At 48.3% G+C, this 26,088-nt stretch overlaps 1 protein-coding gene across 3 annotated transcripts; it reads right to left on the bottom strand.

Annotated features, from left to right (window-relative positions):
- Positions 1-1,220: 1,220 nt before the first annotated feature.
- MYL2 (myosin light chain 2) lies at positions 1,221-11,772 on the bottom strand. 3 transcript variants are annotated; one of them, XM_058425933.1, is made up of 7 exons: positions 11,712-11,772; positions 9,428-9,517; positions 6,049-6,124; positions 4,521-4,625; positions 3,590-3,668; positions 3,441-3,489; positions 1,221-1,549 (listed from the first exon to the last, which is right to left on the bottom strand). In XM_058425933.1, exons 2-7 carry the CDS (start codon positions 9,461-9,463, stop codon positions 1,451-1,453), a joined length of 444 nt encoding a protein of 147 aa, XP_058281916.1. In that variant the 5' UTR covers positions 9,464-9,517; positions 11,712-11,772; the 3' UTR covers positions 1,221-1,450. The 3 variants fall into 3 exon arrangements, with proteins under 3 accessions (XP_058281916.1, XP_032024576.1, XP_058281914.1); XM_032168685.2 differs by lacking the exon at positions 11,712-11,772 and adding an exon at positions 10,856-10,908; XM_058425931.1 differs by lacking the exons at positions 6,049-6,124; positions 11,712-11,772 and adding an exon at positions 10,856-10,908 and having other exon boundaries at positions 4,521-4,659.
- Between the last annotated feature and the right edge of the window lie 14,316 nt (positions 11,773-26,088).

Raw genomic sequence — 26,088 nt, 5'->3', positions numbered from 1 at the left:
GGAAATCTTCCCTCCCGTCTCCAGGCCATATGGTTCAGGAGGGCTCTGATTTCAACCCCGCACAGGGCTGATGAGTTGAGCCAGGCCTGTCCATCAGAGCACTGCCCTTGCCAGTCCGTGGTGATTGGCTCAGGGGTGTCAGGTGCCCCAGGGGGATCCCACGAGGCCCTGTTCTGATGGAAGAGAGAGGCGTATGCTCTTCTAGGATTGCTGAGGAGCTGGAAAAGGGGCAGGAGCTGCTCTTATTTTGCCACTGCTGAGAACAGAGCAATGTGACAGAAAACAGAGGCCTCCCCAGCCTCTGAGGGCACTGCCTGGGCTCCTGGATGCAATTGTGCCTGAAGCCCTTGGACTTCTTAGTTATTTGAACCTATTTCTTTTTTTTTCCTTTTCTAAGAGACAGAGTCTCATTCTGCCACCCAGGCTGGAGTGCAGTTCACGACAGCCTCGACCTCCTGGGCTCAAGCGATCCTCCCACCTCAGCCTCCTGGGTAGCTGAGACTACAGGTGCACACCACCATGCCTGGCTATTTTTTTTTTTTTTGTAGCGATTGGATCTCATTATGTTCCCTAGGCTGGTCTCAAACTTTTGGGCTCAAGTGATCCTCCTGCCTCAGCCTCTCAAAGTTCTGGCATCACAGGCGTAAGCCACCACACCTGGCCCTATTTGTTTCTTACATTGGGACTCTTGCAGCCATAATAGACCTGAATGCTTCAACCGTGACTGTGGTCACTCAAAATCAAGGGTCAACTCACATCCAGTCCTGGGACCCAGACAGTCAGAAGTCAGTACCACTCCCCCAGTTTGCTAGGGAAATACAGACAACTTCTACTTTATCTGAAACTAGAAATCACCCTCTTAGGATTAGCAGGTGTGATTACTGTTGAACAAGCTATGTTCCTACCATGTGTCAGGCCGCTTCCTTCTTGTCACTGTCACTGGCAGGAGAGGCATTCCGATGGCATCCCAAGGGAAAGATGTCATGGAAGCAAGGCCCTCTAAATGCTTGAGCTCTTTGGAAGGGAGGGCTTTGGTCATCCAGGTAACATTCCAGTAAAACGTGATCCTTGATAGAAACAGTTCTGAGTGGCTGCAAAGGTCTACCTTAAATAAAGAGTCACCAAGATTCAATAATAATGACTGCAAGGCCGTCACTAGCTCATCTGCCTTTGCCTTCCTTACACAAGGCACTGTCTGTCAGAGAAATGTCATGACCAAATACACGACCTCCTGTTTATTGGAACATGGCCTCTGGATGGATTCCACTGTAGGATGTGCGGGCACGAAGTATCTGTAGCCACCCAGGCTGCAAAGAAGATGGAGGTGGATAAATGGGGCAGCCACAAGGCTAACAGACAAGGTGGGGACAGAGGCGGTACTCGGGGGAGAGAGATGAGGTCAGGGACCACTCTGCAAAGACGAGCCCAGGGCGCAGCAGCGAGCCCCCTCCTAGTCCTTCTCTTCTCCGTGGGTGATGATGTGCACCAGGTTCTTGTAGTCCAAGTTGCCAGTCACGTCAGGGGGGAAGGCGGCGAACATCTGGTCAACCTGCAATGAGCCAGCAAGACGTGCTAAGGATGAGGGGAGGGGAACTGAGACGGAGGGTGGGGGGCTGTGGGCGGGGCCTGAGCGGACGGGTAGCCAGGGGGTGGGGGATGGGAACATGGGCCACTCAGAGGGTCCTCCTGGGAAGGACTTCCCCAGCTGCTGCAGGGCCCCTCGCCCAAGGTCATGCCCTTTCTGGGGCAGCCCACAGCCAGCAGATGGGATCGGTGTGGGGGTATAAAGGCACGGCCATTTCGCCCAACTCGGTACCTCTCAGGAGAACTGTCGAATGAGCTCCCTCCCTGGGGAGTCAGCGGTGCCGATCTTTGGACCTGAATCTTGGCTCAACTTCTTCCTTCATGCACTTTTCCTTCCTTGCCCTTCCCTGTTCTTCCTTCCCTGACCCCAAGGGCCCTCCCAAGTAAACATCATGCAGAGATGTCCCGGAAACCCAGCCTTCCACTGGGATCACAAACTCAAGAGTTCCAAGGGGCCAGGCAGCTTATGTAAGGGAGCGGGATAGGTCCTGTGGCTAAATGGAGACACGTGGCCATCTAAAAAGGTGACATGAAGGTGGCCACAGGGGCCAGGGTGTCAGAAATCTAGATTTTTGTTTTTACACAAAATTTCCCCATTTAAAAAGCATTGGCTAGTTATTTAAAAAAAAAAAACAAACATACTGGCTATTCATAGCTAGCACTTGTATTGCCCTTGCCACAAGTTCACACTTTCCCCACATTAACATGTCGAATCCTCGCAATCTCCTATGAGGTAGCTTCTATTATTATTCCCACTTTACAGATGAGGAAATTGAGGTGCAGTGAGGTTAAGGAGCTTGTTCAAAGCGCACAGCAGGTGGAAAGTGAAGGCAGCCCTTTTAGCTGCTTGAATTTTGGGGGAGGGGAAATCTACATACCATTTTTAGTAAAATGTGGAACTTGATGGAAACAGGCCCGTGAGGCTATGAGGGGAGCATTTAAAATCGACTCATTAAGGTTCACTAATAAGGTTGACGGCACCTCTGCTTGCTCATACAGAAGCTTTGGCAAATTAGCAAAAGGGCCCCTTCTACCAAACTCACTACCGCACCACCTGAGTAAAAAAAAAAATTATTACCAGACACTTGACTGCCAGTTCTGGAAAGCTGTTGCAACAAATACACAGTCTGATGACTTTTATGAAACTGACATCTAGAGGAGTTGTTCAGTGCACGACTCACGTGACAGTATGTGGCGGCCCTTCACGCCACAATAATTTCATGCTCTAAGCAGGTCTCTATGCATCGTGAGGAAGGCAGAACCTGCAGTCACGTAGACCTAGGTTTGAATCTAGGTCCTGGCATTTACTATTAGTGTTGTTATTTTATTTTATTTTTGAAACAGAGTCTTGCTCTGTTGCCCAGACTGGAGTGCAGTGGCGTGATCTTGGTTCATTGCAACCTCTGCCTCCCGAATTCAAGCGATTCTCGTGCCATGCCTCAGCCTCCTGAGTGGCTGGGAATACAGGAGTCCACCACCATGCCCAGCTAATTTTTGTATTTTTAGTAGACACAGGGTTTCATCATGTTGGCCAGGCTGGTCTCAAACTCCTGGCCTCAAGTGATCCTCCTGCCTTGGCCTCCCAAAGTGCTGGGATTACAGGTGTGATTGTTGTTATTTTAGATGAGTGACTTTACTTCCCTGGGTCTCAGTTTGCCCATCTGTAAAATGGCAGTTATGCTAGTCCCTACCTCATAGGGTGGCAGAGAATGAAATGAGGCCAGGGCTCAGAAGACGATAGCTGGTTCCCTGTCAGTGTGGGGTCAGGAGTGCTTTAGACGAGAGGGGCAGATGGAGCCCCCCGGAGGGAGAACCCAGGAGGTGGGGTACAGGGAGTGCTTGAAGGACCCCATTACCTCCTCCTTGGAAAACCTCTCCGCCTGCGTGGTCAGCATGTCCCGAACACTGCAGAGAAAGGAAAGCAGGTGTTGGTGTCAGTTGTGTGTGTGTAGGGGGACAGGGGGGCAAGCAGGGAACCCCCCTCCTCCCCACAGACCCCACTCACTAATCAGCCTTCAGCACCCCTTTGCCTTCAGGGTCAAACACTTTGAATGCGTTGAGAATGGTTTCCTCAGGGTCCGCTCCTGAAACAGAACACAGGGCTTACATGTACTGGGGGTGGCTGGGAACCACTGGCACCCCAGGCAGCAGGGCCCAAGTTCCCCCAGAGATGAAGGGGCCAGAGCAAGGCTGCTTTGCATGGAGGAAAAAGACCCTGATTTCATCTGATCACTGAGCCTCTGTATTTTGAAAGAGAGGGCTGAGAACCCAAGGTCAAACATCATCTAGATTCAAAAGCCTGGGATTCGAATCTTAACCCTGGCACTTGCTAGCCGTGTGGCCTCAGACAAGTGACTTTCTGTCTCTTAGTCTCAGTTCCCCATCTGTAAATGGGATAAGAATAGAGCATACCTCCTAGTTGCTATTAAGTGGGGTAATGCGTATAAAGTGGTTAGCATGAGGCCTGACTTAGGTTAAGTCTTGGAGCAATGTAAGTTGCTGTGTTATTTTGTTTTGTTTTGTTTTGAGATAGAGTCTCACTTTGTTACCCAGGCTGGAGTGCAGTGGCACAATGTCAGCTCACTGTAACCTCTGCCATCCCGGTTCAAGGGATTCTCCTGCCTCAGCCTCCTGAGTACCTGGGACTACAGTACACACCACCATGCCCGCCTAATTTTTGTGTGTGTTTTTAGTAGAGATAGGGTTTCACCATGTTGGCCAGGCTGGTCTTGAACTCCTGACCTCAAGTGATCTGCCCTCCTCGGCCTCTGAAAGTGCTGGGATTACAGGCATCAGCCACTGCACCCAGCCAAGTTGCTGTTTATTTTTTTCCAATGGTGCTTTATCTCTTTTAAAGTTAACCATCTTCTGCCAGCCCCCCGGAAGAAACATAGACACACAAACACACACGCACACACACACACACACGACCTTACCCTTAAGTTTCTCCCCAAACATTGTGAGGAACACAGTAAAGTTAATTGGACCTGGAGCCTCCTTGATCATTTCATCAATTTCTTCATTTTTCACGTTCACACGCCCTAGGGTAGGAAACACACACTCAGGGACTCCGAGCTGGGGGAGAAAGAGCCATTAGGACACTGCCATTGGCTCCTGGGATTCCACTTCAAGAAATCTAGTCAGAAATAATCAGAGATGGGGTGGATGGAGGCAAAGATCTTATGTGAGAAGATGTTCTTAACAGTGTTATTTATAATAACCAAATGACTGGAAGCAACCCTAACATCTGATGTGGGAAGCGGTTCGTTATTTATTTATTTTTCTTTGAGACAGGGTCTGGCTCTGTCACCCAGGCTGGAGTGCAGTGGTACAATCTCGACTCACTGTAACCTCCGCCTCCCAGGTTCAAGCGATTCTCGTGCCTCAGCCTCCCAAGTAGCTGGGATTGCAGGTGCATGCCACTGTGCCTGGCTAATTTTTGTAGTTTTTTGGAGAGACAGGGTTTTGTCACGTTGCCCAGGCAGGTCTCGAAGTCCTGGGCTCAAGTGATCCTCTGGCCTACGCCTCCCAAAGTGCTGAGATTACAGGTGTGAGCCACCATGCCGGCCAGTTCGTTATATTTAAAATAGTGTCTTCAGAACCTGGAACATTTGATGCAGATACTTTCATTTTTCACTCAAATGGGAAAGGCTGGTGTTGTAAATTAGCCCTTCACAGTTGGAGGTGGGAGAGACAGATCAGGATCACCTGAGGGAAATTTTTCAAGTTAAATCTGCTGTAACCCACGCCTTGGAGGTTCTGATTTACCTGCTCTAGTCCTGCCACAAGCCTACCTTTGTGCAAATAAGAAAAATCTGTCACTTTTTAAGCCAATGTATGTTTTAAGTATAAAAAGCTACACTCACTACAAATGTGAATAGTTCCTTGTAGAATTGTGCAGTGTGCAGTCTGCACAGCTGTGTATGGTTGCCTTGAGTTCTAAGGTCAGGAGTAAGTGGTGGTGGTGGGTAGCAGATTGGACATGTATATTTTGAAGAAACTCCATGTGCTCATGCTCACACTGTTGAGATGATACATTTTAGAAGATGAATTCAAAAGAGAATGATTCCAATAATTTAAAAAACTAAAACCCAAACCTAACAGACATGTCTAGAAAGACTTAGAGGAAAGAGACTGGAAGGTTCACAGTGGAATATGACCTTCTGGGTGATGTCATTTTCTCCTTTATACTTTTCTGCATTTTTTCCCCATTTTCTGTTGTGAGCTGACATTGTATTCAAAATCACACAAAAAAGTTATTTCAAGAGAAAAAAGATATCTGAAGATACTCCAAGACTAAACACTTCTTTCCCATCCCCTGAAATTTGTCTTAAAGACCAGTTGTGGCGGAGTTGTTTCTTTGGGAAATGACACCATCTTGAGCTTTTCTGATGGTCCCACCTCCTGCTCCTCATGGATGTGAGATAAAGAGACCCTCATGCAGGGCTAGAGAGGGTGACATACCAAGGGCAGCAAAAGTATCTCTCAGATCATTCTTGTCGATGAAGCCATCCCTGTTCTGGTCCATGATAGTGAAGGCCTGTGGAAGGGAAGTGATTGGCAGCTTAGCCTGGGAGAAACTGGCAGAGTTGCCCAAGAGGTTGGGCCAAGGACTTGGCAGGAGTGGATTCTGGGATCTTCAAAGATCATTGTAGGACCTCAGATTAAAAGTCAACAATTGAAGATAATCCAACAGTTTCTTCAAAATGTCAGGCCTCGTGTTATCATATGACCCAGACATTCCACTGCTAGATATATACCCAAGAGAACTGAAAACATGTCCACATAAAAGCCTGTACACAAGGCTGGGCACGGTGGCTCATGCCTGTAATCCCAGCACTTTGGGAGGCCTAGGCCGGTGGGTCACTTGAGGTCAGGAGCTCAAGACCAGCCTGGCCAACATGGTGAAACTCCGTCTCTATTAAAAATACAAAAATTAGCCAGGCATGGTGGCGCATGCCTGTAATCCTAGCTACTCAGGAGGCCAAGGCAGGAGAATTGCTTGAACCCAGGAGGCGGAGCTTGCAGTGAGCTGAGATCATGCCACTGCACTCCAACCAGGATGACAGAGCAAGACTCCATCTCGGAAAACAAAAACAAAATAAAAAAAAACCTGAACACAAATGTGTATAGCAGCATTGTTCACAGTAGCCCAAAACTGAAAATAACCTACATGTCCATCAACTGATGAATGGATAAACCAAATGTGGTCTGTCCATACAATGGAATATTATTCAGCCATAAAAAGGAGGGAAATTCCTACAAAGGTTACAACATGGATGAGCCTTAAAACATAAGAGAAAGAAGCCAGACACAAATACCACATATTGTATGATTCAATTTCTATGAAATGTCCAGAACAGGAAATTCATGGAGACAGAAAATGGATTAGCAGTTGCCAGGGAATAGTGGGAGAGGGAGGAGCAGGAAGTGACTGCTAATGGGTATGGGGTTTCTTTCTGGGGTGATGGAAATATTCTGAAAGTAGATAATGGTGATGGTTGCACAACTTTGTGAGTATACTGTAAACCACAAAACTGCACACTTAAAAGGTGAATTTTATGGTATGCAAATTATAACTCTATAAACCTATTTATTTATTTATTTATTTTTGAGAAAGAGTCTTGCTATGTCACCCAGGCTGCGGTGCAGTGGTGCGATCTTGGCTCACTGTAACCTCCGCCTCCTGGGTTCAAGCGATTCTCCTGCCTCAGCCTTCCGAGTAGCTGGGAGTATAGACACGCACCACCAATGCCCAGCTTATTTTTGTTTAGTAGAGTCAGGGTTTCACCATGTTGGCCAGGCTGGTCTCAACCTCCTGACCTCAAGTGATCTGCCCACCTTGGCCTCCCAAAGTGCTGTGATTACAGGTGTGAGCCACTGTGGCTGGCCCATGATTCCTCATTTGTAAAATCCTTAGGGCATTTATAAAGTTCTGAGAATCTCCCTGTCAGCTGAGATAGATTACTGGTCCCATTTTATAAATAGGGCAGGCTAGGTAGCGGGGAGGCCAGATGAGACACCAGTTTTTAGCTTTTTAAACAAATAATAGCTTTAGGCCAGGTGCAGTGGCTCACGCCTGTAATCCCAGCACTTTGGAGACCAAGGCGGAAGGATCACTTGAGGCCGGGAGTTTGAGACCAGCCTGGCCAACACAGTGAAACCCTGTCTCTAGTAAAAATACAAAAAAATTAGCCAGGCACGGTGGTGAGTACCTGTAATCCCATTTACTCAGACAAACAAACAAACAAAACCAAATGGGGAATCCTGGCTACGTGTTTTGAGTTCTTTGCATCCCCTGCCCACACCTCCGGCAGCTGATGCCGGAGGCTGGGCAAAGAGGCGGGTGTAGCTTTCTCCCTGGAAGGCGACTATCTTAAGTTCAGATATGACAATTGTCTCAGGAATTTCTCTTTCCCTATGGGACACAGCATTCCTGCAATCTGAATGTTAGTGAGGACAAAAGGTACAACTGTTCATTTCCTGTTTGGAAGCCCCAAATGGTTTCCGCTTTGATATAAAGCACACTAGGGCAGGGTGTAGTGGCTCATGCCTGTAATCCCAGCACTTTGGGAGGTCAAGGCAGGAGAATTGCTTGAGCCCAGGAGTTTGAGACCAGCCTGGGCAACACAGGGGGACTCAATCTTTACAAAAATCAGAAAAATTAGCTGGGCATGGTGGTGTGTACCTGTGGTCCCAGCTACTCAGGAGGCTGAGGTGGGAGGATTGATTAATCTGGGAGGTTGATGCTGCAGGGAGCTGTGGTTGTGCCATTGCACTCTAGCCTGGGTGACAGAGCGAGACTCTGTCACACACACAAAAAAAGAAAGCAGACTGGTCTCTTTAGCATCATTTTAGCATAGTTCCCTCTGGAAAGCCAGGTGGGAATGTGGATGAGTCAGTGTGAGCCCTCACGACAGCCGGAAAATGAATTCCGAGCCTGTCCTTCCAAGCCCATGTGCAGTTTGGCCTAATTGGTACTTGGGTTCTCTTCATAAGGTCCATTGCCATCGAATGTGATGGGGTTTCAAACGGGGCTAGTGGTTAATAATCAAAGCCTGTAAAATTTAAAACTCAGAAGATACTGCTTTTCACCTCTCAGACTGGCAAAAAAAATTGTGACTATTAATACCCAGCGTTGATGGAAATGTGGGGAAAGGCACTCTCTTCTTGAGGCTGGTGGGCATAGGCATTAGTGCTGTGATTTTGGGAGGCAATTCGGACCAGCAGTTCTGCCTGTTTTTAGTTCTTTTGTTGTTGTTGTTGTTTTAAGTTCCTTTGGCCCAGCAGTTCTGCTTTTAGGAATTTACCCCCGAGAAATAACCAGAGATATAAGCAAAGAGGTGTTATTTATAGTAGTAAAACATTATAAACAAATGTCGTATTTAACCATAGGAAATGGTTTAAATACATGATAGGAAATGTTAATGGTGAATTTCTCAAAGAAAAAAATGCAGGTGTAATCAGTGGGCACAGAAGATTATAATTTTGTTTAATAAATATATACATAGATAACAAAAATGGTTTGAAGGGTATATACTAAAATGTTAACTGATTATCTCTGGGTAATAGAATTGTAGGTAGTTTTTATTTCCTTTTTTGTGCTTTTCTGAAGAATTTTCAGACATTTTTCAACAAGGAATATATTTTACTTTGATAATCAGTGAAGATATTAAAAATAGTTTCTTTTAAAAATTCACACATCCGTTCAGGCCAAATTTGGGATTGTTTGGAGGACAGAGGCATCTAATGAAAGGTCCCTGCTGGGAATATGGAACAAAGGGGAGGTTCTCCCTCACGGGTGGGATTCCATCCAGGCGGATGATTCACTAGCTGCACCCACCTCCTTAAATTCCTGGATTTGGGTCTGTTCGAACATGGAGAATACGTTGGAGTTGGCGCCCCCGGCTCTCTTCTTTGCTTTCTTAGGTGCCTGGAGAAAAAAAGCATCGATTAAAAGAGTGAGAGCCTGGGAGTCAAAAAACTAGGTCAGGCCCCTTCTCTGGGTGAGTTCATCTCTGTTGCAGGGCTCAGCTGCCCATCTGTGAAATGTGGGTACAGAATCCACACTCAGGTCTCAAAACGGTGACGCTGGAGGGAGCAAAGGACACGACATGAAGTTTCTCTAGAGCCCTCCGGTCCCAGTGGATCATAAGCGTTTGTGCATCTTGCAGTGGCTCCTTCACCAACTAGGAGAAGCCACAGGTGTGTCCCTGGGGATGGAGGCCACACCTACAGATCGCCCCTGCAGGATCCAGCCACTTTTGTTCTGATGCATTTCACAAAAAGCTCGGTAATGCACAGAAGGAGAATTGATCGGAGGGAAAGAAAAAGTCAGGCTCGCTAAGCCATGATGAATGCCAAGATGAAATGACAGTTCTTCAAGGTGTTAAAACCCAACTGCGCCCCACACCCCACAATTTTCCCTTGATCCAAATGGCAGTAAAACCTCCTCTCTGAATGCTGTGTCCTTGCACCACGTCAACAGGGCAGAGAAGAGTGAGTTGACCTTTGTTCCCCACCCCACTTCTCTCTGACTTTCAGTAACAGCAAATGCTTCAATACTCTACATATGTATTATTATTTAATTCTCATAACCACTCTGTCAAGTGGATACTATTATTATCATCCCCATTTTACAGGGGAGGCAACTGAGGCTCAGAGAGGTTGGGTCACTTGCCCAAGATCACACAGCCACACACGCACAGAAGGCAGAGCCGGAGTTGAACTTGGGCATTGAACTTGAGGAATTGAACTTGGGCATTCTGACTCCAGAGTTCCTGCCTCTAACCACTCTCCCTCCTGTGCTGACCCTGATATGGGGACTGCCCACTTCAGGAGGCGCACACCTAACCCAACAGCACAGAAAGAAAGGTTTTAAATTTGCAAGTTCAAAAAGTGAAAACAAAAACATTCTTTTTCCCAGCTGCCTGAACAAGAGAAAAGAATTACAATTTGATCCTTAAAAGCGTTCAATCCCATTTTGCAAGCCCTGGGAGTTATTGATTCCTCGAGAGGTCAGTAGACAAGCCATAAAAAAGCCAACTCTCTTATTTTGTGTTTGTGAGTCCCCGAGAGCTGCTGTTATTTGTGGCCTATCGGGGCATTGATTGGGGTTCCTCTGTGTGCGCGCAGTCAACGGGGCTTTTTCCACAAGGGGCTGGAGGCTTTGAGAGCCGCCTTCCTCCGCCTCCGCCGTGGTCCCTTGCTTGTAGCGGCTTCCTCTCCTCGCCCACCCGGCATCATCACCTCCTGGAGCCCTTGTACTCACCATGGTGGAAAGGACCCAGCACTGCCTCCCGAGAAGAATTCCACACTCCGCCCAGCCCTCCGCAGCCCGGGAACAATAAATACTTCCTCCCCATGTTTAAAAATAACCCCATGACCGCTTTTGGCAGTCATAGGTGAGGCGGGCACCACCTAAGGCCCCCCCACCCCATGCCGTTCTTCTGAAGTAAGGGTGGCTCACTCGACACTGGGTGACACGTGAGCCCCCAAAAAGGCATTCAAGGTTAAAGAGGCAGTAGCTGGGTCATGGTCACGGGGAGAGATGCTGCGCGCTCTCTGCAGTGCTTGGGCCGGGGACACTTGTGCTTGTCAATTTTGAGAAAAAAACTGTCGGGGAGAGGAGACTGCTAAAATGCTCTTTTTTATCAGCCTGGATCTGGCCTTAGGGTCTTTGCACCTGTGTGCCCTCTACCTGGAATGCCTTTCTGTCAGTCATCGCACAGCTCCTTCCTTCACCTCCTTCCTTGCATCTTTGCTCAGCTGTCATCTCCTGAGTGAAGCCTCCCCGACCACCATCTTTAACCATGAAGGCTGGCACTGTTGCTCATGCCTGAAATCCCAGCACTGTGGGAGGCCAAGGCGGGAAGATTGCTTGAGCCTAGGAGTTTGAGACCAGCCTGGGTGACGTAGGGAGATGCCTGTCTCTACGCAAAAGAAAAAAAATAGCTGCGCATGGTGGTGCATGCCTATAGTCTCAGCTATTCAGGAGGCTGGGACAGGAGGATCACTTGGGCCCGGGAGGTTGAGGCTGTGGTGAGCCACGATCACACCACTGCACTCCAGCCTGGGTGACAGAGCAAGACCCTGTCTCAAAACAAATAAATAACACAGCCATGCACCCCCTGCCCTCTGATCTCCCTTCTTTGTTTCTCTGCACAGCGTGAGGCAGTCCTGAACACTGCCCACAGTGCACTGACTCATTTTGTTCAGCGTCCGTGGAGCGTCAGCTCAGAGGGCAGGGATCACGTTAGTTTCCCTCACCACTGACCATCTCCCCAGCTCCCAGCTCATGATGCACACAGCAGCAGCTCAAAAATGAATATTTGTTGACTGAAGAAATGACAAATCTCATTGACTGAGCACTGGCACGTGCCGGACCTATGTGCTCATGGCTCCCACACATAATTTTCCAACCACCCTAGAGGGTGGGGACCACCTCATCATCCATGCCCCCATTTTACAGATGAGGAAACAAAAGCTCAGAGAGGCGAAGTGAGCTGCCCTGGGTCACACAGTGATGGAGCTGGGCGTGGACCCCTCTGGAGGCCCCTTTGTCTCTCAGAATGCAAGGTGTTATTATATAATACTTTTACTCAAGACAGCTTTCCTGCTGGGTGCAGTGGCTTATACCTGAAATGCCAGCACTTTGAGAGGCTGAGGTGGGTGGATCACTTGAGTCAGGAGTTCAAGACCACCCTGGCCAACATGATGGAACCCATCTCTACTAAAAATACAAAAATTAGCCAGGCGTGGTGGCACAGGCCTGTAGTCCCAGCTACTCAGGAGACTGAGGCAGGAGAATCACTTGAAGCCGAGAGGCGGAGGTTGCAGTGAGCCGAAATTGCACCATTGCACTCCAGCCCTCCAGCCTGTCTCAAAAAAAAAAAAAAAAAAAAAAAAGACACCTGTAATCCTAGCACTTTGGGATGCCAAGGTGGGTGGATCACCTGAGGTCAGGAGTTCAAGACCAGTCTGGCCAACATGACAAAACCCCATCTCTACTAAAAATACAAAAATTAGCTGGGCGTGCTGGCGCATGCCTGTAATCCCAGCTACTTGGGAGGCTGAGGCAGAAGGATTGCTTGAACCCGGGAGGCGGAGGTTGCAGTGAGCTGAGATCGAGCCATTGCACTCCAGCCTGGGCGACAGAGCGAGACTCCATCTCAAAAACAAAAACAAAAAAAACCCCAAACCAAACCAAAACAACAAAAGATGGCCATCCTCCTGTGCCCTTGAAGACAGCCTTGGGATTCAGGGAGAAAGAACTCGAGGCTTGGAATCATTGTGGTTATTTAGTGGCCGTGGGTGGCAGGCCTGAGTGCCAGAGGCCACACCTCTAAGAAGGAGAATGTCCCTTTGCCCTCCCAGTAGTGTGGGTGCAGGGCTGATGGCTGAACCAGCATTCATTCCCCTTAATCGAGCCCAGCGCAAAGCAACAAATTCCCTGCTCTTGAGGTGCATAAGTGCGAGGGGAAGATGGACAAGGAGAAAGTAAACAAATGCACAACCCAGACAGTTGCAGGCAGTGACGGATCTCATGCAGGGATGAGACAGAGGCATGGCAGTGGCCAGGTGACAGGCTCAGACAGGGGTGCAGGTGGGCTCCTCCAAGCAGAGTCTGCAAAGAGGGCTCCAGGCAGTGGGGACAGCAGATGCCTCAAGGCAGGGAGAATTTGGAGGCTTTGAGGAACAGAAGGCCCCCTGGGGCTGGAGTTTTCCAGAACATAAAAAAAGAAATCAGTTTCTTATTGGGTTTTCTGGAGGGTAAAAGGAGGTGAGACCTGGCAAATGGTAGCTATCACTCACTCCCCTTCTCAGGTGGAAAAAAAATCTCAGTTTGGGGGCACACAAACCCAAGGACCACTGATGGCTGTGACAAAAAAAAGGTGTGGGTTTTTTTCTTCTCTGCAGTCACACATGGATTAGAATTACCCAGGACACTCTTCTAACAGAGTCTTTAATAACAAAAGATATGTTCATGTGTGTGTGTAGGCACATGCGTGCACAGACAAAAACACGTCTGCACATGCATACAGGCACACAGACATGTGCAGTGCACACATCAAGAGGAGCTTTTCTGTCCAAGGTTCTCTGACAACACTGGAATAAATGTTTCCCTAGCTAATAGGCACACCATGGATTTTCGTTAAAACCCTGTGTGAGCAGTCAGTAGCTCTAACTGGCCAAGCAAAAAGGTTGTTGCAGCCACAGAAGATGTGGAGAGTGTATGATGGGGGTGAGAAGCCCCGGGGTGGGGATTAGGAAGGGCTGGGCCCCCAGACGCGAGTGGGGGTGTGTGTCCCTGAGGGATACCTGTACAGCCAGGCCTCCAAAAGGGGTACTAGGGGAACCATTCTGGCTGGATAGCAAGAGGGGTTGTCAAACAGGGCACTCGCCCTCTCGGGCCTTAGTCTCCTCACCTGGAAAATGGAGATCACACACCTCCATAAGGCTGCTGGGAGGGTTAAGTGAGATTGTGTCTAGGGATCTGGGAACATGGCAGCCTGAATGGGGCATGGAACCACATGGCTGCTGGGACGTGGAGCCCATGGGGTGTGGGTTAGGCTTTGGGGTCTGTTGAGAGAGCCAGAGATCCAAAGTCTCTCTCATCAATGGGTTGTGTTGCCCTGGGGAGCCCCCAAGACCAGGGACAAGGCTGTGGGATTGGAGAAGCCAGGAAGGACTTGGGCATTGGCTCTGTGTAGACTTCAGGGGTTCCTTTCAGCATCAGCCTCAAGACCGCAGGGGCTGGGGAGGGAGCGAGTGGGCGGCTGGGGCTGCCGTGCCCTGCCCTCAAGGCTGGGTGGTGGAGGCCTCTTGCTGAGAAGCACATGGCCACAGGACCTGAGACCCCTGCCTTTTTGCTACCTGTAAGATTCCTACAGCTAATAAGTTTCCAGCAATCAGACCTGAGTCCCACTGAATAGAAGAGAAAAATAACTGCTCACTTGAGGCTGTCAGAAGCCAGAGAGAAGCACAGTGGGCCGATCCATCAGAATAGCAACTTCTAGAAAATCAGAAACCCAAGTGTATTTGTTTCTTATTGCTGCTATAAAAATACTACCGATTTGGTGGCTTAAAACAGCACTTCTTTTTCTTTTGAGACAGGGTCTCACCCTGTTGCCCAGACTGGAGTGCAATGACACAATCACAGCTCACTGCAGCCTCGAACTCCTAGGCTTAAGTGATCCTCCTCCTTTGGCCTCCCAAGTAGCTGGGACTATAGTCACGCACCATCATGCTTGGCTAATTAAAAAAAAAATTTTAGTAGAGCCGGGGTCACATTATGTTGCCCAGGCTGGTCTTGAACTCCTGAGCTCAAGCCATCCTTCTGCCTCAGCCTGCCAAGGTGCTTGGATTACAGGCTTAAGCCACCACACCTGGCAACATATTTATTACCTTGCAGTCACAACTAGGACTGTGTTCCTTCTGAAGCCTCTTGGGGAGAACCCAATTTTTGCCTTTTCTACCTTGGAGGATTCAGAGGTCGGAGCGACGTGGACCACGAAGCATGGAAGGAGGCGCTGACATTCCTTGTGGACCACGAGGTCCCCACATTTCTTGGTTCGTGGTCCACATCACTCCAACCTCTGAATCCAACCTCTCTGACTCCTCTGCTTCCATCCTTTTTTATGGGGAGCGGGGAGGACAGAGTCTCACTCTGTCACCTAGGCTGGAGTGCAGTGGCACGATCTCGGCTCACTGCAACCTCCGCCTTCTGGGTTCAAGCAATTCTCCTGCCTCAGCCTCCCGAGTACCTGGGATTATAGGCACCCGCCACTGTGCCTGGCTAATTTTTGTATCTTTTTGGTAGAGATGGGGTTTCACCATGTTGGCCAGGCTGGTCTTGAGCTTGTAAGCTCAAGTGATCCGTCTGCCTCAGCCTCCCAAAGTGCTGAGATTATAGGTGTGAGCCACCGTGCCTGGCCCCGTTGACAATTTTAGAAGAAGAGGAGAAGGAAAATATGTAAGTATTCTTTATAAGTACACACTGCTTTTAAGTAAGAATGATTTTAGCCCCAAATCGAAGGACATGAATTTACACATAGATATTTATTCGAGCCCCACACTATGTGCAGGGCATGATATACATCAATAAAGCTTCTTGCAGAGTAAGGGGAGATATATACATATTAAGCTTAAATTCAAGAAAAGTGGAAATTTATGTTCAACTGTATTATGGTACAACAGTCCTCATTTTAGAAAATAGAGCTGTATTAATTTCATTATTTTTTAAAGCCCACGTACTGGTTTGCTCTGAAAAAGAAAAATAAAAACAACCCCCCCCCCAAAAAAAAAAAAAAAAACCTTAGGGAAATTCAAGTGAAACCCAAAAATGACTTCCTAGAACTTTAAGACCTGATTTTCAAACTAAAAATGAAGTGAATGAATTTCAGGAAAGGTTAGTTTTGTTGCAATTTAAATAGTGGCCTAGAAGATGATATCTTGGGAATATCATGAAGCAAAATAACAAAGAAATGCAAATAAAAAACATTCCAGAAACAGAAGCCAAAAGTAAGCAAGTAATACAAGAAAATGTTCTTCAGCACAAAAGAGAACAAAATCTGCAGGTTGAAAGGACTCCCAAACTCCAAGCTGGAAGGATAAGGAAAAACACACACCAAGGTGCATCCCAGCAACATTCACAAGCTCCAAGGATTAAGAGAATATCTGGCTTACTTCTGGGCAGAAAGAACATAACTCTAGTGGAAAGGTCAGCCTGGTGTCGTACTTCTTGGCAACACTTCCAGCAAGGAAACAGAGAACAGAGGGTTCCCACCCACAGACCCTAAGCCTGACAAGGTATTGATCATCTGCCGGATTGAGGACTGGGGGAATATTTAGTTTTGATTGGCCTGACGTGGTAGCTCAGGGCTTTGTAATCGGACTAGCCAGGGTTTGTATCCAGGTCAGCAATGTGACTTTAGATAGGCTTCTTCTCCTCTCTGAGTCTCAGTTTCCTCTTCTGTAAAACGGGATAACAACAGTACTCACCTCCTAGGGCTGTTGTGAGGATTAAATCAGAGTGTGCATTAAGACACATTTGATCTCAGTGGCTCACACCTGTAATTCCAAAACTGTGGGAGGCTGAGACGGGTGGATCACTCGAGCCCGAGAGTTGGAGACCAGGCTGGGCAACATGGTGAAACCCTGTCTCTACAGAAAATACAAAGATTATCTGGGTGTGGTGGTGCATACCTGTATTCCCAGCTACTCGAGAGGCTGAAGTGGGAGAATCACTTAAGCCAGGGAGGTTGAGGCTGCAGTCATGCAGTCAGCTGTGTTCACTCCATTGCATTCCAGCCTGGGTGACGGAGCTAGATAGATCTTCTCTCAAAAAAAAAAAAAAAAAAAAGATATATGAATAAACAGGTAAAAAATGAATCTGAGCTGTGAGAAGTCAGGATAGAGGAGGGTAGTGACAAGGAGGGAACATTAGGAGTGGGATTGCCAAGTTTAGCCAAAAAAAAAAAAAATTACAGAATATCCAGTGAGAGCAGAATTTAAGATAAGTAATTAGGGGACCTCTTGGGAGAACTGGGAATGTTGCGGATCCTGATCTGGGTGTGTCACGGGCTGCACATTTATGATCTGTGCACTTGTCTCTGTGCATGCTACACACCCATAAAATTAAATTAATATAATGTGAGCAAGCACATTTTTACTATAAAACAGTTGAACGTGTTATGGAAGATATCGACTAAAATGTCCCCTTGCTATTATGACAACCAAATCCTTTCCAAAAGGAACGGCGTTTGCAGTTTCATGTGAAGCCTTTCAGATGCTACTTTTTATTCTTTGCTTTTAAAATTGAGATGGCAAAGTGCATGTGTCTTAAGTGTACAGTGAGATGAGTTTCTACACAGGCGCACACTGTGTAACCACCACCCGGGCCAGGACACAGAACATTTCAGCCCCAGAACTTTTCCTAGTGTCCCTTCCCAGCCCCTCCTGAAAGTCAGCACCTCTTGGCCTCTAGCCCCGTAGATTAGTTTTGCCATTCCAGAACTTCAGCAGATTCCTTCCAGACATTTTAAAAATAAAAACTGTATTTAAGGATTTATTTTAAAAGTGGCAGAGTTCTCCTTTCCCCTGGCCCAGTTTCCCTGATGTTAACACAGGTTACATGACACTAATACATCGGTTACAACAAGGAAACTGATATTGATGCATTATTATTGACCAAACTTCCTGGCTTGATTTGGATTTCACCAGCCTTTCCACTATGGTCCTTTTGCTGTTCCAAGATCTAATCCAGGATATCACGTTGCATTTAGCCTTCCCAACTCTCTGTCTCTCTCTTTCTCTCTGACACACACACACACACACACACAGACACACACACACAAATATATACTTATTTTTCACAATCGTGATGTCATACCATGCAAACAGAGATACACATTTTCACATTAATGGTATCATAACTCATACACATGCACATACCCACCCCAGCCACCTGAATTTTCCCACTCTATGGTGGCCTTGGAGACCTCCTTTGCAGACCCTACCTCACTGATGGAGGCTGGCGTGGCCTCCCCTCAAGCTGAGCCAGGCTGTGCAGCTGGCACATTTAATACACGCCCAAAGCACCAGAAGTGCCAATGACAACAAAACCCAACAAACTTTTTTGGGGGGAAAGGAGATATATATATACTTTTTTTTTTTTTTTTGATACCGAGTCTTGCTCTGTCACCCAGGCTGGAATGCAGTGGTGTGATCTTGGCTCACTGCAACCTCCGCCTCCCAGGTTCAAGTGATTCTCATGACTCAGCCTCCTGAGTAGCTCTGATTACAGATGTGCACCACCACGCCTGGCTAATTTGTGTACTTTCAGTAGAGATGGGGTTTCACCATGTTGGCCAGGCTGGTCTTGAACTCCTGACATCAGGTAATCCACCTGCCTCAGCCTTCCAAAGTGCTGGGATTATAGGCGTGAGCCACTGTGCCTGGCCAATTAATGTTTCGTTTTGTTTTGTTTTGTTTTTAAGTCAAAATAGCCACCATGGGGAAAGAATCCGAACATGGAAGGATGTTCTCATGCTAGCTGGACAATTAAGTACTGTTTTTATCTTTTGTTTGCTGTCAGGTGGTGACAGCCAGCATCTTTTCAGTCTTTGGAGCTTTTAAAGGTTTCATTCCAGCCCTGCTGGAGGCATATTTTAATTCGTTTATTCTGCAGGGGCTTTTTGCACTTTAGCTCCTAGAATTCAAGTCTAAGCCATTACATCCCATATTGTGAGGGAGAAAGGGAAAGGCTTCTTTACGTGTTTGTCTTATAAAACTCTTCAGCGGATCACATAAGTATGTATGTTAATATCAGTAGCTTACAGAGTTAATCTAGTAACGTATTAATATTTAGGACAGAGCCTGGCACAGGAAAGTGTCACATAAGTGCCCACCATGATCTCCAATGGAAGCAAGTAGCACAGTGGGTTAACTTGCCTTGGGGCGTAAGGCCCCTTTAAAGAGGGAGGTGAAGTCAGCCACCTCTTGATAGAATAAAGGCATACCAGGCCCTGCCAGCCCAAAGCCGGGTGGCTGATGGCTTTTGTCACCAAGTGATAGCCTATCTCCTCGTGTCAGGGCCCCCAGGCGTCAGTGAGAGCCACCAAGTGGGGAGGGTGGCTTCTCTTGCGAGTCAGATGTAGGTGGACCAGGCCTGTGCCCAACAAAGATGGGTGAGCCACATAACGGGGCACCCCCTGTGTACACAGCATCGCTGGGACAAGCAGCATCAGCTCCCTGTGCCTCAGTTTCCTCATATGTGAAATGGGAACATGTAATAGAGGTCCTTACTTCAAAAAGTTATCATGGGGTTTGAATGAGTTAATTACTGCTTCTAAAGTTCTAGAATACTGCTGGGCATGGTGATGTTCAGTGAATGCCAGCTCTTATTCCAGAGAACTGGCTGGGCACCCATGTCAGTGGAAATGGAGGTAAAAGAAATAACGTGTTCCGGCCGGGCGTGGTGGCTCATGCCTGTAATCCCAGCACTTTGGCAGGCCAAGGCGGGCAGATCACGAGGTCAAGAGATCGAGACCATCCTAGCCAACATGGTGAAACCCCATCTCTACTAAAAATACAAAAATTAGCTGGGCATGGTAGTGCGCACCTGTAGTCCCAGCTACTCGGGAGGCTGAGGCAGGAGAATTACTTGAACTTGGGAGGCAGAGGTTGCAGTAAGCTGAGATTGCACCACTGCACTCCAGCCGGGCGACAGAGTGAGAGTCTGTCTCAAAAAAGAAAAGAAAAGAAATAACATGTTCCAATATGAATTCATTTTCTCTCCTCTTCCTCTCCCAAATCCTTTTCCTATTAATGACTTCACCTCTCTCTTAGGTTCCCAGATCAAAATTCTCAGCCATTTTGATTCTGCCCTACTAGTGACAAAATCTATCTATTCTTCCTCTAAAATGTCTTGCAAATCCATTTCCTCAAGTCCAGCCCCAGCTGTGGCCTATGGCAGTAGCCCCCAACTGGTTTTGGGCCTCCTCTCTCTTGTCTTTATATCTTGCCCTTCACACACTCTGAGTCCAACTCCTTTCCCCCATACCCCATTCTGATGATGACTTGCACATGCTCTAGAACCCTCAGTGTTTCCCCACTACCTCAGGAGGAAATCTCCCCTCCTTAGCCTGACAGCTAAGATCTTTTATCACTTGACCCTGTCCTACCAGAATGGTGTTATGATTGTAAGCTGGGTTCCAGGTCAGCTCCTCCACTTCCTTGACTGTGGGGCCCCTGGACAGGTGACTTAACCACCCTAAACCTCAGAGTCTTCACTTGATAAATGGAGAAAACTATCATGCTAGCCTTGGAAGAGTGTCGTTCAAGTGAAACTAGATAATTGTGATACTAACGATAGCAGCTAACATTTATTTTGTGTTTATTCTGTTCCAAGCACCATCCACATGGTTACTCATGCAATGAGTGTAAATGGCTTTGCACAGCACCAGGCATGGAGTACAGGCACTGTGTGTGAGAGAGTGTATGTGTGTGAGTGTATGAGTGTGTGTGACTGTGTGAGTGTGTGTGACTGTGACTGTGTGTTTGTGTGTGTGTGACAGGTGTGTATATGACTGTGTGAAAGTGTGTGAGTGTATGTGTATGAGAGTGTGTGTGTAAGTGTATGTGTGTGACTGTGTGTGTGAGTGTGTGCCACGGGTCTGTGTATGTGAGTGTGTAAAGTGTGTGAGTGTGTATGAGCGTGTGTGTGATTGTGAGAGTGTGTGTGAGAGTGAATGTGAGAGAGTATGTGTGTTTGTGAGAGTGTGAGTGTGTGAGTGTGTGTGTGTATGAGTGTGTGTGGTTATTACTGGTTGTCTTCCCAGCCTCATTTCCTACTCCAGCCCCCACCTCACCCTCCAGCCCGTTATTCAGTGCTCTTAGGGACAGCTTCTCTGAGCTGGCGGAGTAGAAGCTATCATGTATTGAGTGCTCCAGTGGACTGGGGGAGGCAGGCCTGCCCGCCATGGCCACCACCCAGCCACTGCATAGCTTGCCAAACTGAAGTCCCAAAAGAAATCAAATCGTCATCATCCCCCTTCCCTAGAGCTCCCTGCATGTCACGCACTGAGCCACATGCTTTACCCACCGTGGGATATAATCCTCACAACACTATGAGGAAGGTACTAATATTAGACCCATTTTCCAGATGAGGAAACTGAGGCTCAGGGAGGAGCAGTCACTCCCCAAGGCCCTACTGCTAGCATCTGGTAGCGCTGGGCTTCGAACTCGGATTGTCGGACTCCTCTGTACACACTTTTCCTCCCCATGGTATTCTGGTTTCAAAGCCGGGGGATCCCAGAGCTCGGATCCAGCCTCAACCATCCAGATAGCCCTTCAGTGGCTTTCTTGTCCCTGGTATTTTTAGCCCTCGGTCATCTATCTTGCCTGCACTGGGGACAGCGGCACCCAGACAAGCCCATTTTTACTGGTGCCCTTCAGATGCCCGTGGGCTCAGCTGTCTCGGTGCCTGGCATTCCGGTGGTATTGTTCCTCTCTGTGAGTCCCAGATTCCAGCAACAGCTGCTGCCCCAGGCTCCCCCGCCAGCTTCCCCCTGCCCTCCCCCTGCCCGCCTGCCAGAGCCCCCTTGCTGAAGAACGTGGCACAGTGACAGCCGAACCTGGTCCCGCATGCCTGGGCCCAGAGCTATATAAAGGCCACACTCCTGGCTCATTAGTCATCCGACCTGAGGTTGTCGGGTGAAGGACCTTTCAACAAGTCTTCAGGGCACACCAAGCTCTGCAGGCCCAGGCCCCTGCTCCTCCCCAGCACAGATGCAGGCGTCTGCAGGGCTTCCATTCTGGAGTAGCACTCTCATCCTGGGCTCTATGGACGTGTGGGGCTGGATAATTCTTTGTTATGGCAGTGGCGGGTGTCCTGTGCATTACAGTATGTTCAGCCGCATCCTTGGCCTCCACCCAGTAGCAGCCATTAGCAAACCCCCCTCCCAAATTGTGATATCCAAAAATGTCCTCAACATTGCTCACTGCCCTGAGGGGCATACATTATCCCAATTTCAGCACCATCGACATACAGAGCAATTCCTAGGAAGGGAGAGACAAGTTTACTGCTTGTAGAGTTTAAGGATGGTTTAGGGCTGCCTGAGTCCACCGACCTCCTGAGGTCTCCTGGCTGGGGACCTTGGGGAAGAAGGGACATTTGGAGTTGGGTCTAGGCTAGAATGTCACCTCTGCTGCTTGCTGGCCGGATGACACAGGTCCAGTGGCTTTTCCCGGTTCCATTTCCATTTCCATTTTATCTGCGAAATGTGTTGGTTCAGAACACTGACCTCATGGGGGCGCTGTGAGGCTGGCTCGAGATAATTTTGAGCCAAACACTTCGTTCCTCATAAATTCTGTTCCCGGGGGCTAATCTGTGCCTGTTCTCAGATGAAAAGTCAGGATTTTTCCACTCACTCTTAGGGAAAACGACAACCCTAAGATCACTGAGTCCCAAATAGTCTTTTTTTTTTTTTTTTTGAGACCAGGTCTTGCTCTTTCTTCCAGGCTGGAGTGCGTGTTCACCATCTCAGCTCACTGCAACCTCTGCCTCCTGGGCTCAAGCAATCTTCCACCCAAGCCTTCCAAGTAGCTGGGACTACAGGTGTGCACCACAACACTCAGCTAATTTTTGTATTTTTTTCGAGATAGGGTCTTGCTATGTTGCCCAGGATGGTCTCCTGAGCTCTTCTGGGCTCAAGTGATCCACCTGCCTCAGCCTCTCAAAGTGCTGGGATTACAGGCGTGAGCCACCACGCCTGGCCCCAAATACAGTCTTAATTCAGTGTGTAGAATGCACAGCCCCAAGCGGTCATCATAATTCAGAACTCCTCCCTAGAGTTCATGTCTAGTCTCCAGGCCTGTGGTGAGCACACAGCCACACAAGGCCACACCCGCACACCCGCTCTTCTGGTCTCTGCTTCCGCCTTTGCCACACGGCAGCCAGAGGGACATTAAAGAAAAAACAACAACAACAACATCCAGCTCAGTCATCACTACCCACATTTTTTTTTTTTGGATGGAATCTCGCTCTGTCGCCCAGGCTGGAGTTTAGTGGCGCCAACTTGGCTCACTGCAACTCCCGCCTCCCAGGTTCAAGCGATTCTCCTGTCTCAGCCTCCTGAGTAGCTGGGATTATAGTTGCCCACCACCACGCCCAGCTAATTTTTGTATTTTTATTACAGACGGGATTTCACCATGTTGGCCAGGCTGGTCTCGAACTCCTGACCTCAGGTGATCCGCCTGCCTTGGCCTCCCAAAGTGCTGGGATTACAGGCGTGAGCCACCGCACCCAAACACCCACATGTTTAAATGGCTGCCCACTCTCCCAGGATGCAGACCCTTCCATCTGCCTGGACCCCCCTCCATCCCCTCTTTGTCTGGATGGGGGTCTCTCACCTTTGGTACTGCTGAATCGGAGCCAGGTCATTCTTTGCTGTGGGGCTGTCCTGTGTCTCGGAAGATGTTAAACAGCATCCCTGGCCTCTACCCACCAGATGCCATCCAGTCATGACAGCCAAAGATATCTCCAGACATTGCCATGTGGCCGCTGGGAGTTGGGGCAAAACTGTTCTCTCCGAACTTCCAGACTAGGCCCTCCCAGCACTGCGTTCCTTTCTCCCTCCCAGTGTTGAACCACAGCTGCATTCTACTTTTTTTTGTCTGATTACCTGATGAACACCCAACTTTCTGCTCAGACCATAACTCTACGGGACAGGCACCATGTCTATCTTGCCCACCGCTGCTTCTCCCACACCCAGTACGGCACCTGGGACATAGCGGGCACTGCATCAGCCCTTGTCGAATGACTGCTCTCTTGTGGCACTTTCTGCATTCTGCTTTATTGTTTGTTAGTCTGTTTCTTCCACTAGAATATTCTGGGCCAGGGGCCAGGATTCATTCATCTCTGCAGTGCCCTCGGTCCTGGCACATATTAGGTGATCATGATAAATTTGTTCCATGGCACTGAATTCAACTGAGACCAAAGACGATCCTGCAGTGAGTCCAGGACACATGCCAGAAGGGCCTGAACAGCTCTCTGTGCTGTGTCTCCAGGGCTGAAGGCATTGATCCTTGCACACCCACCTTGCTTGCCCAAGGCTCTCCAGGCCAGCTAGGTCCCCTCTGGCTAAGAGAGAATGGGGGTGTCAGGCCTCAGGAGAATTTTCTTGAGGTGAGTGTGAACTTTAACACTTTATCCCCTGTCTCCAACCATGTCATAGAGGTCAGGGCTTCAGCTCATCTCCCCTGCCAACTCCACTCAGTAAGAAAGAGTGCTGTGATTGATTAGCAATGTCTGCCATGAACTGAGTGAAGGAAGGGTGACATGTATGCCATTGCCACATGCTATGTATTTGCTATTCCTCCCTCGTAGGTGTCCTCTGAGACAGAAAGGAAGTTCTAGGACCATGCGTGGTGAAGAGAATAGGAGAGACTTTTGGGGTTGGGACACACAGTGAAATAGTTTCATTTCCCCCAGGAAAAGCCAGCCAGAAAAAGTTAGGCTAGCCCTGTTCTCTTGGGTGACTTTGGACAAGGGAACAGGAGCCCAAGGGATTAAGGGGGAGGGTGTGCTAATACCTCTGTATCCTCATAGGGGGCCGGGGCATTTCACAAAGGACAAAAATAGATGAGAGAGAAGAAAGACAAAGAGGGATGGCTCATGGAATCCTTTCTGGAATGAAGGTGTGTGGCCAGCAAGGGCCTCGGAGGTGAGTCATGGTTTTACAAAGGGAACAGGCCCCAGGGAGGGGTATGGGCTGCCTGGTGCAATGCCCAGACACTGTCCTCAAGGTGAGCCAGAGAATATTTAGACAAATGGAGCAAACCAGGATGATTTTAATTCAGAACAGAGAACTGGGACCCTGGATCAGTGAGGAATGTTCTGGGATGCAGGTGATGGAAATCCACTAGCAGCAACTTAAACTAACGGGGGGTTTGTTTTCTCTCAAGGAGTTGGGGAACAGACAGTTCCAGGGTTGTTCAGCAGCTGGACATGATTGGGGACCCCAGAGTTGTCTCTGTGACTCTGTGGGTGTTCCCTCTTGTGCTCCCAAGATGGTGGCAGCAGAGCCAAGTGTCCTGTCCTCACGACACTACATTCAAAGCAGGAGCTGGGGCGGGGGCGGTGGCGGTGGCGGTGGGGTCAGGTGAAAGTGTTTCTTTACTTCTCATAGAGGACAATATCTTCATGGGGAAGCCCCTAGGAGACTTTTCATACATTTCACTGGCCAGAACGAGGTAAAGCACCCACATCTAGACCAAGTCTGGCCCACCTGCTTTGAGATCCAAGGTTCTTTGGCCTAATCCTGAACATAACCAGAGTTTATTAGCAAGAAAAAAGATAGCAAATGGACTTGGGGTAGGCAATGAATAATGTCTGCTCTACCCACACCCCCAGTAACTGAAGTAATATTTCCCCAATATATATGGTAGGGCACACAATATCCTGCAACAAAATGGTTCTATAGGCTGGGCGTGGTGGCTCACACCTGTAATCCCAGCATTTTGGGAGGCAGAAGTGGGCAAATCATTTGAGGTCAGGAGTTCGAAACCAGCCTGGCCAACATGGTGAAACTCCATCTCTCCTAAAAATACAAAAATTAGCTGGGTGTGGTGGCTCATGCCTGTCATCCCAGCTACTTGGGAGACTGAGGCAGAAGAAGCTCTTGAACCTGAGAGGTGGAGGTTTCAGTGAACTGAGATGATGCCATTGCACTCCAGCCTGGGCGACAGAGTGAGTCTCTGTCTAAAAAAAAAAAAAATTTCTATAGCCAACAAGTGAGTCTAGTTCAACAGCTTCCCCAGTTGCAGATCTTCTCAGAGCCTTTAAACAGTAATGACGACTGCTTATTGACTATTTGCCAGGTGCTGTGTCTACAGCTACATCTCTATTATCTCATTAAATCCTTATAATAACTCTAAGGAACAGAAGAAGTAGAAACTAAGGAAGGGGGCAGAACCAGGATTTGAACCCAGGACTCTGAT

Source organism: Hylobates moloch, unplaced genomic scaffold (genome assembly GCF_009828535.3).
Source record: "Hylobates moloch isolate HMO894 unplaced genomic scaffold, HMol_V3 SCAFFOLD_12, whole genome shotgun sequence".
Taxonomy (NCBI): Eukaryota; Metazoa; Chordata; class Mammalia; order Primates; family Hylobatidae; genus Hylobates; species Hylobates moloch.
Note: the sequence above shows the minus strand (reverse complement) of the source record. Positions and strands in the feature narration are given on the sequence as shown.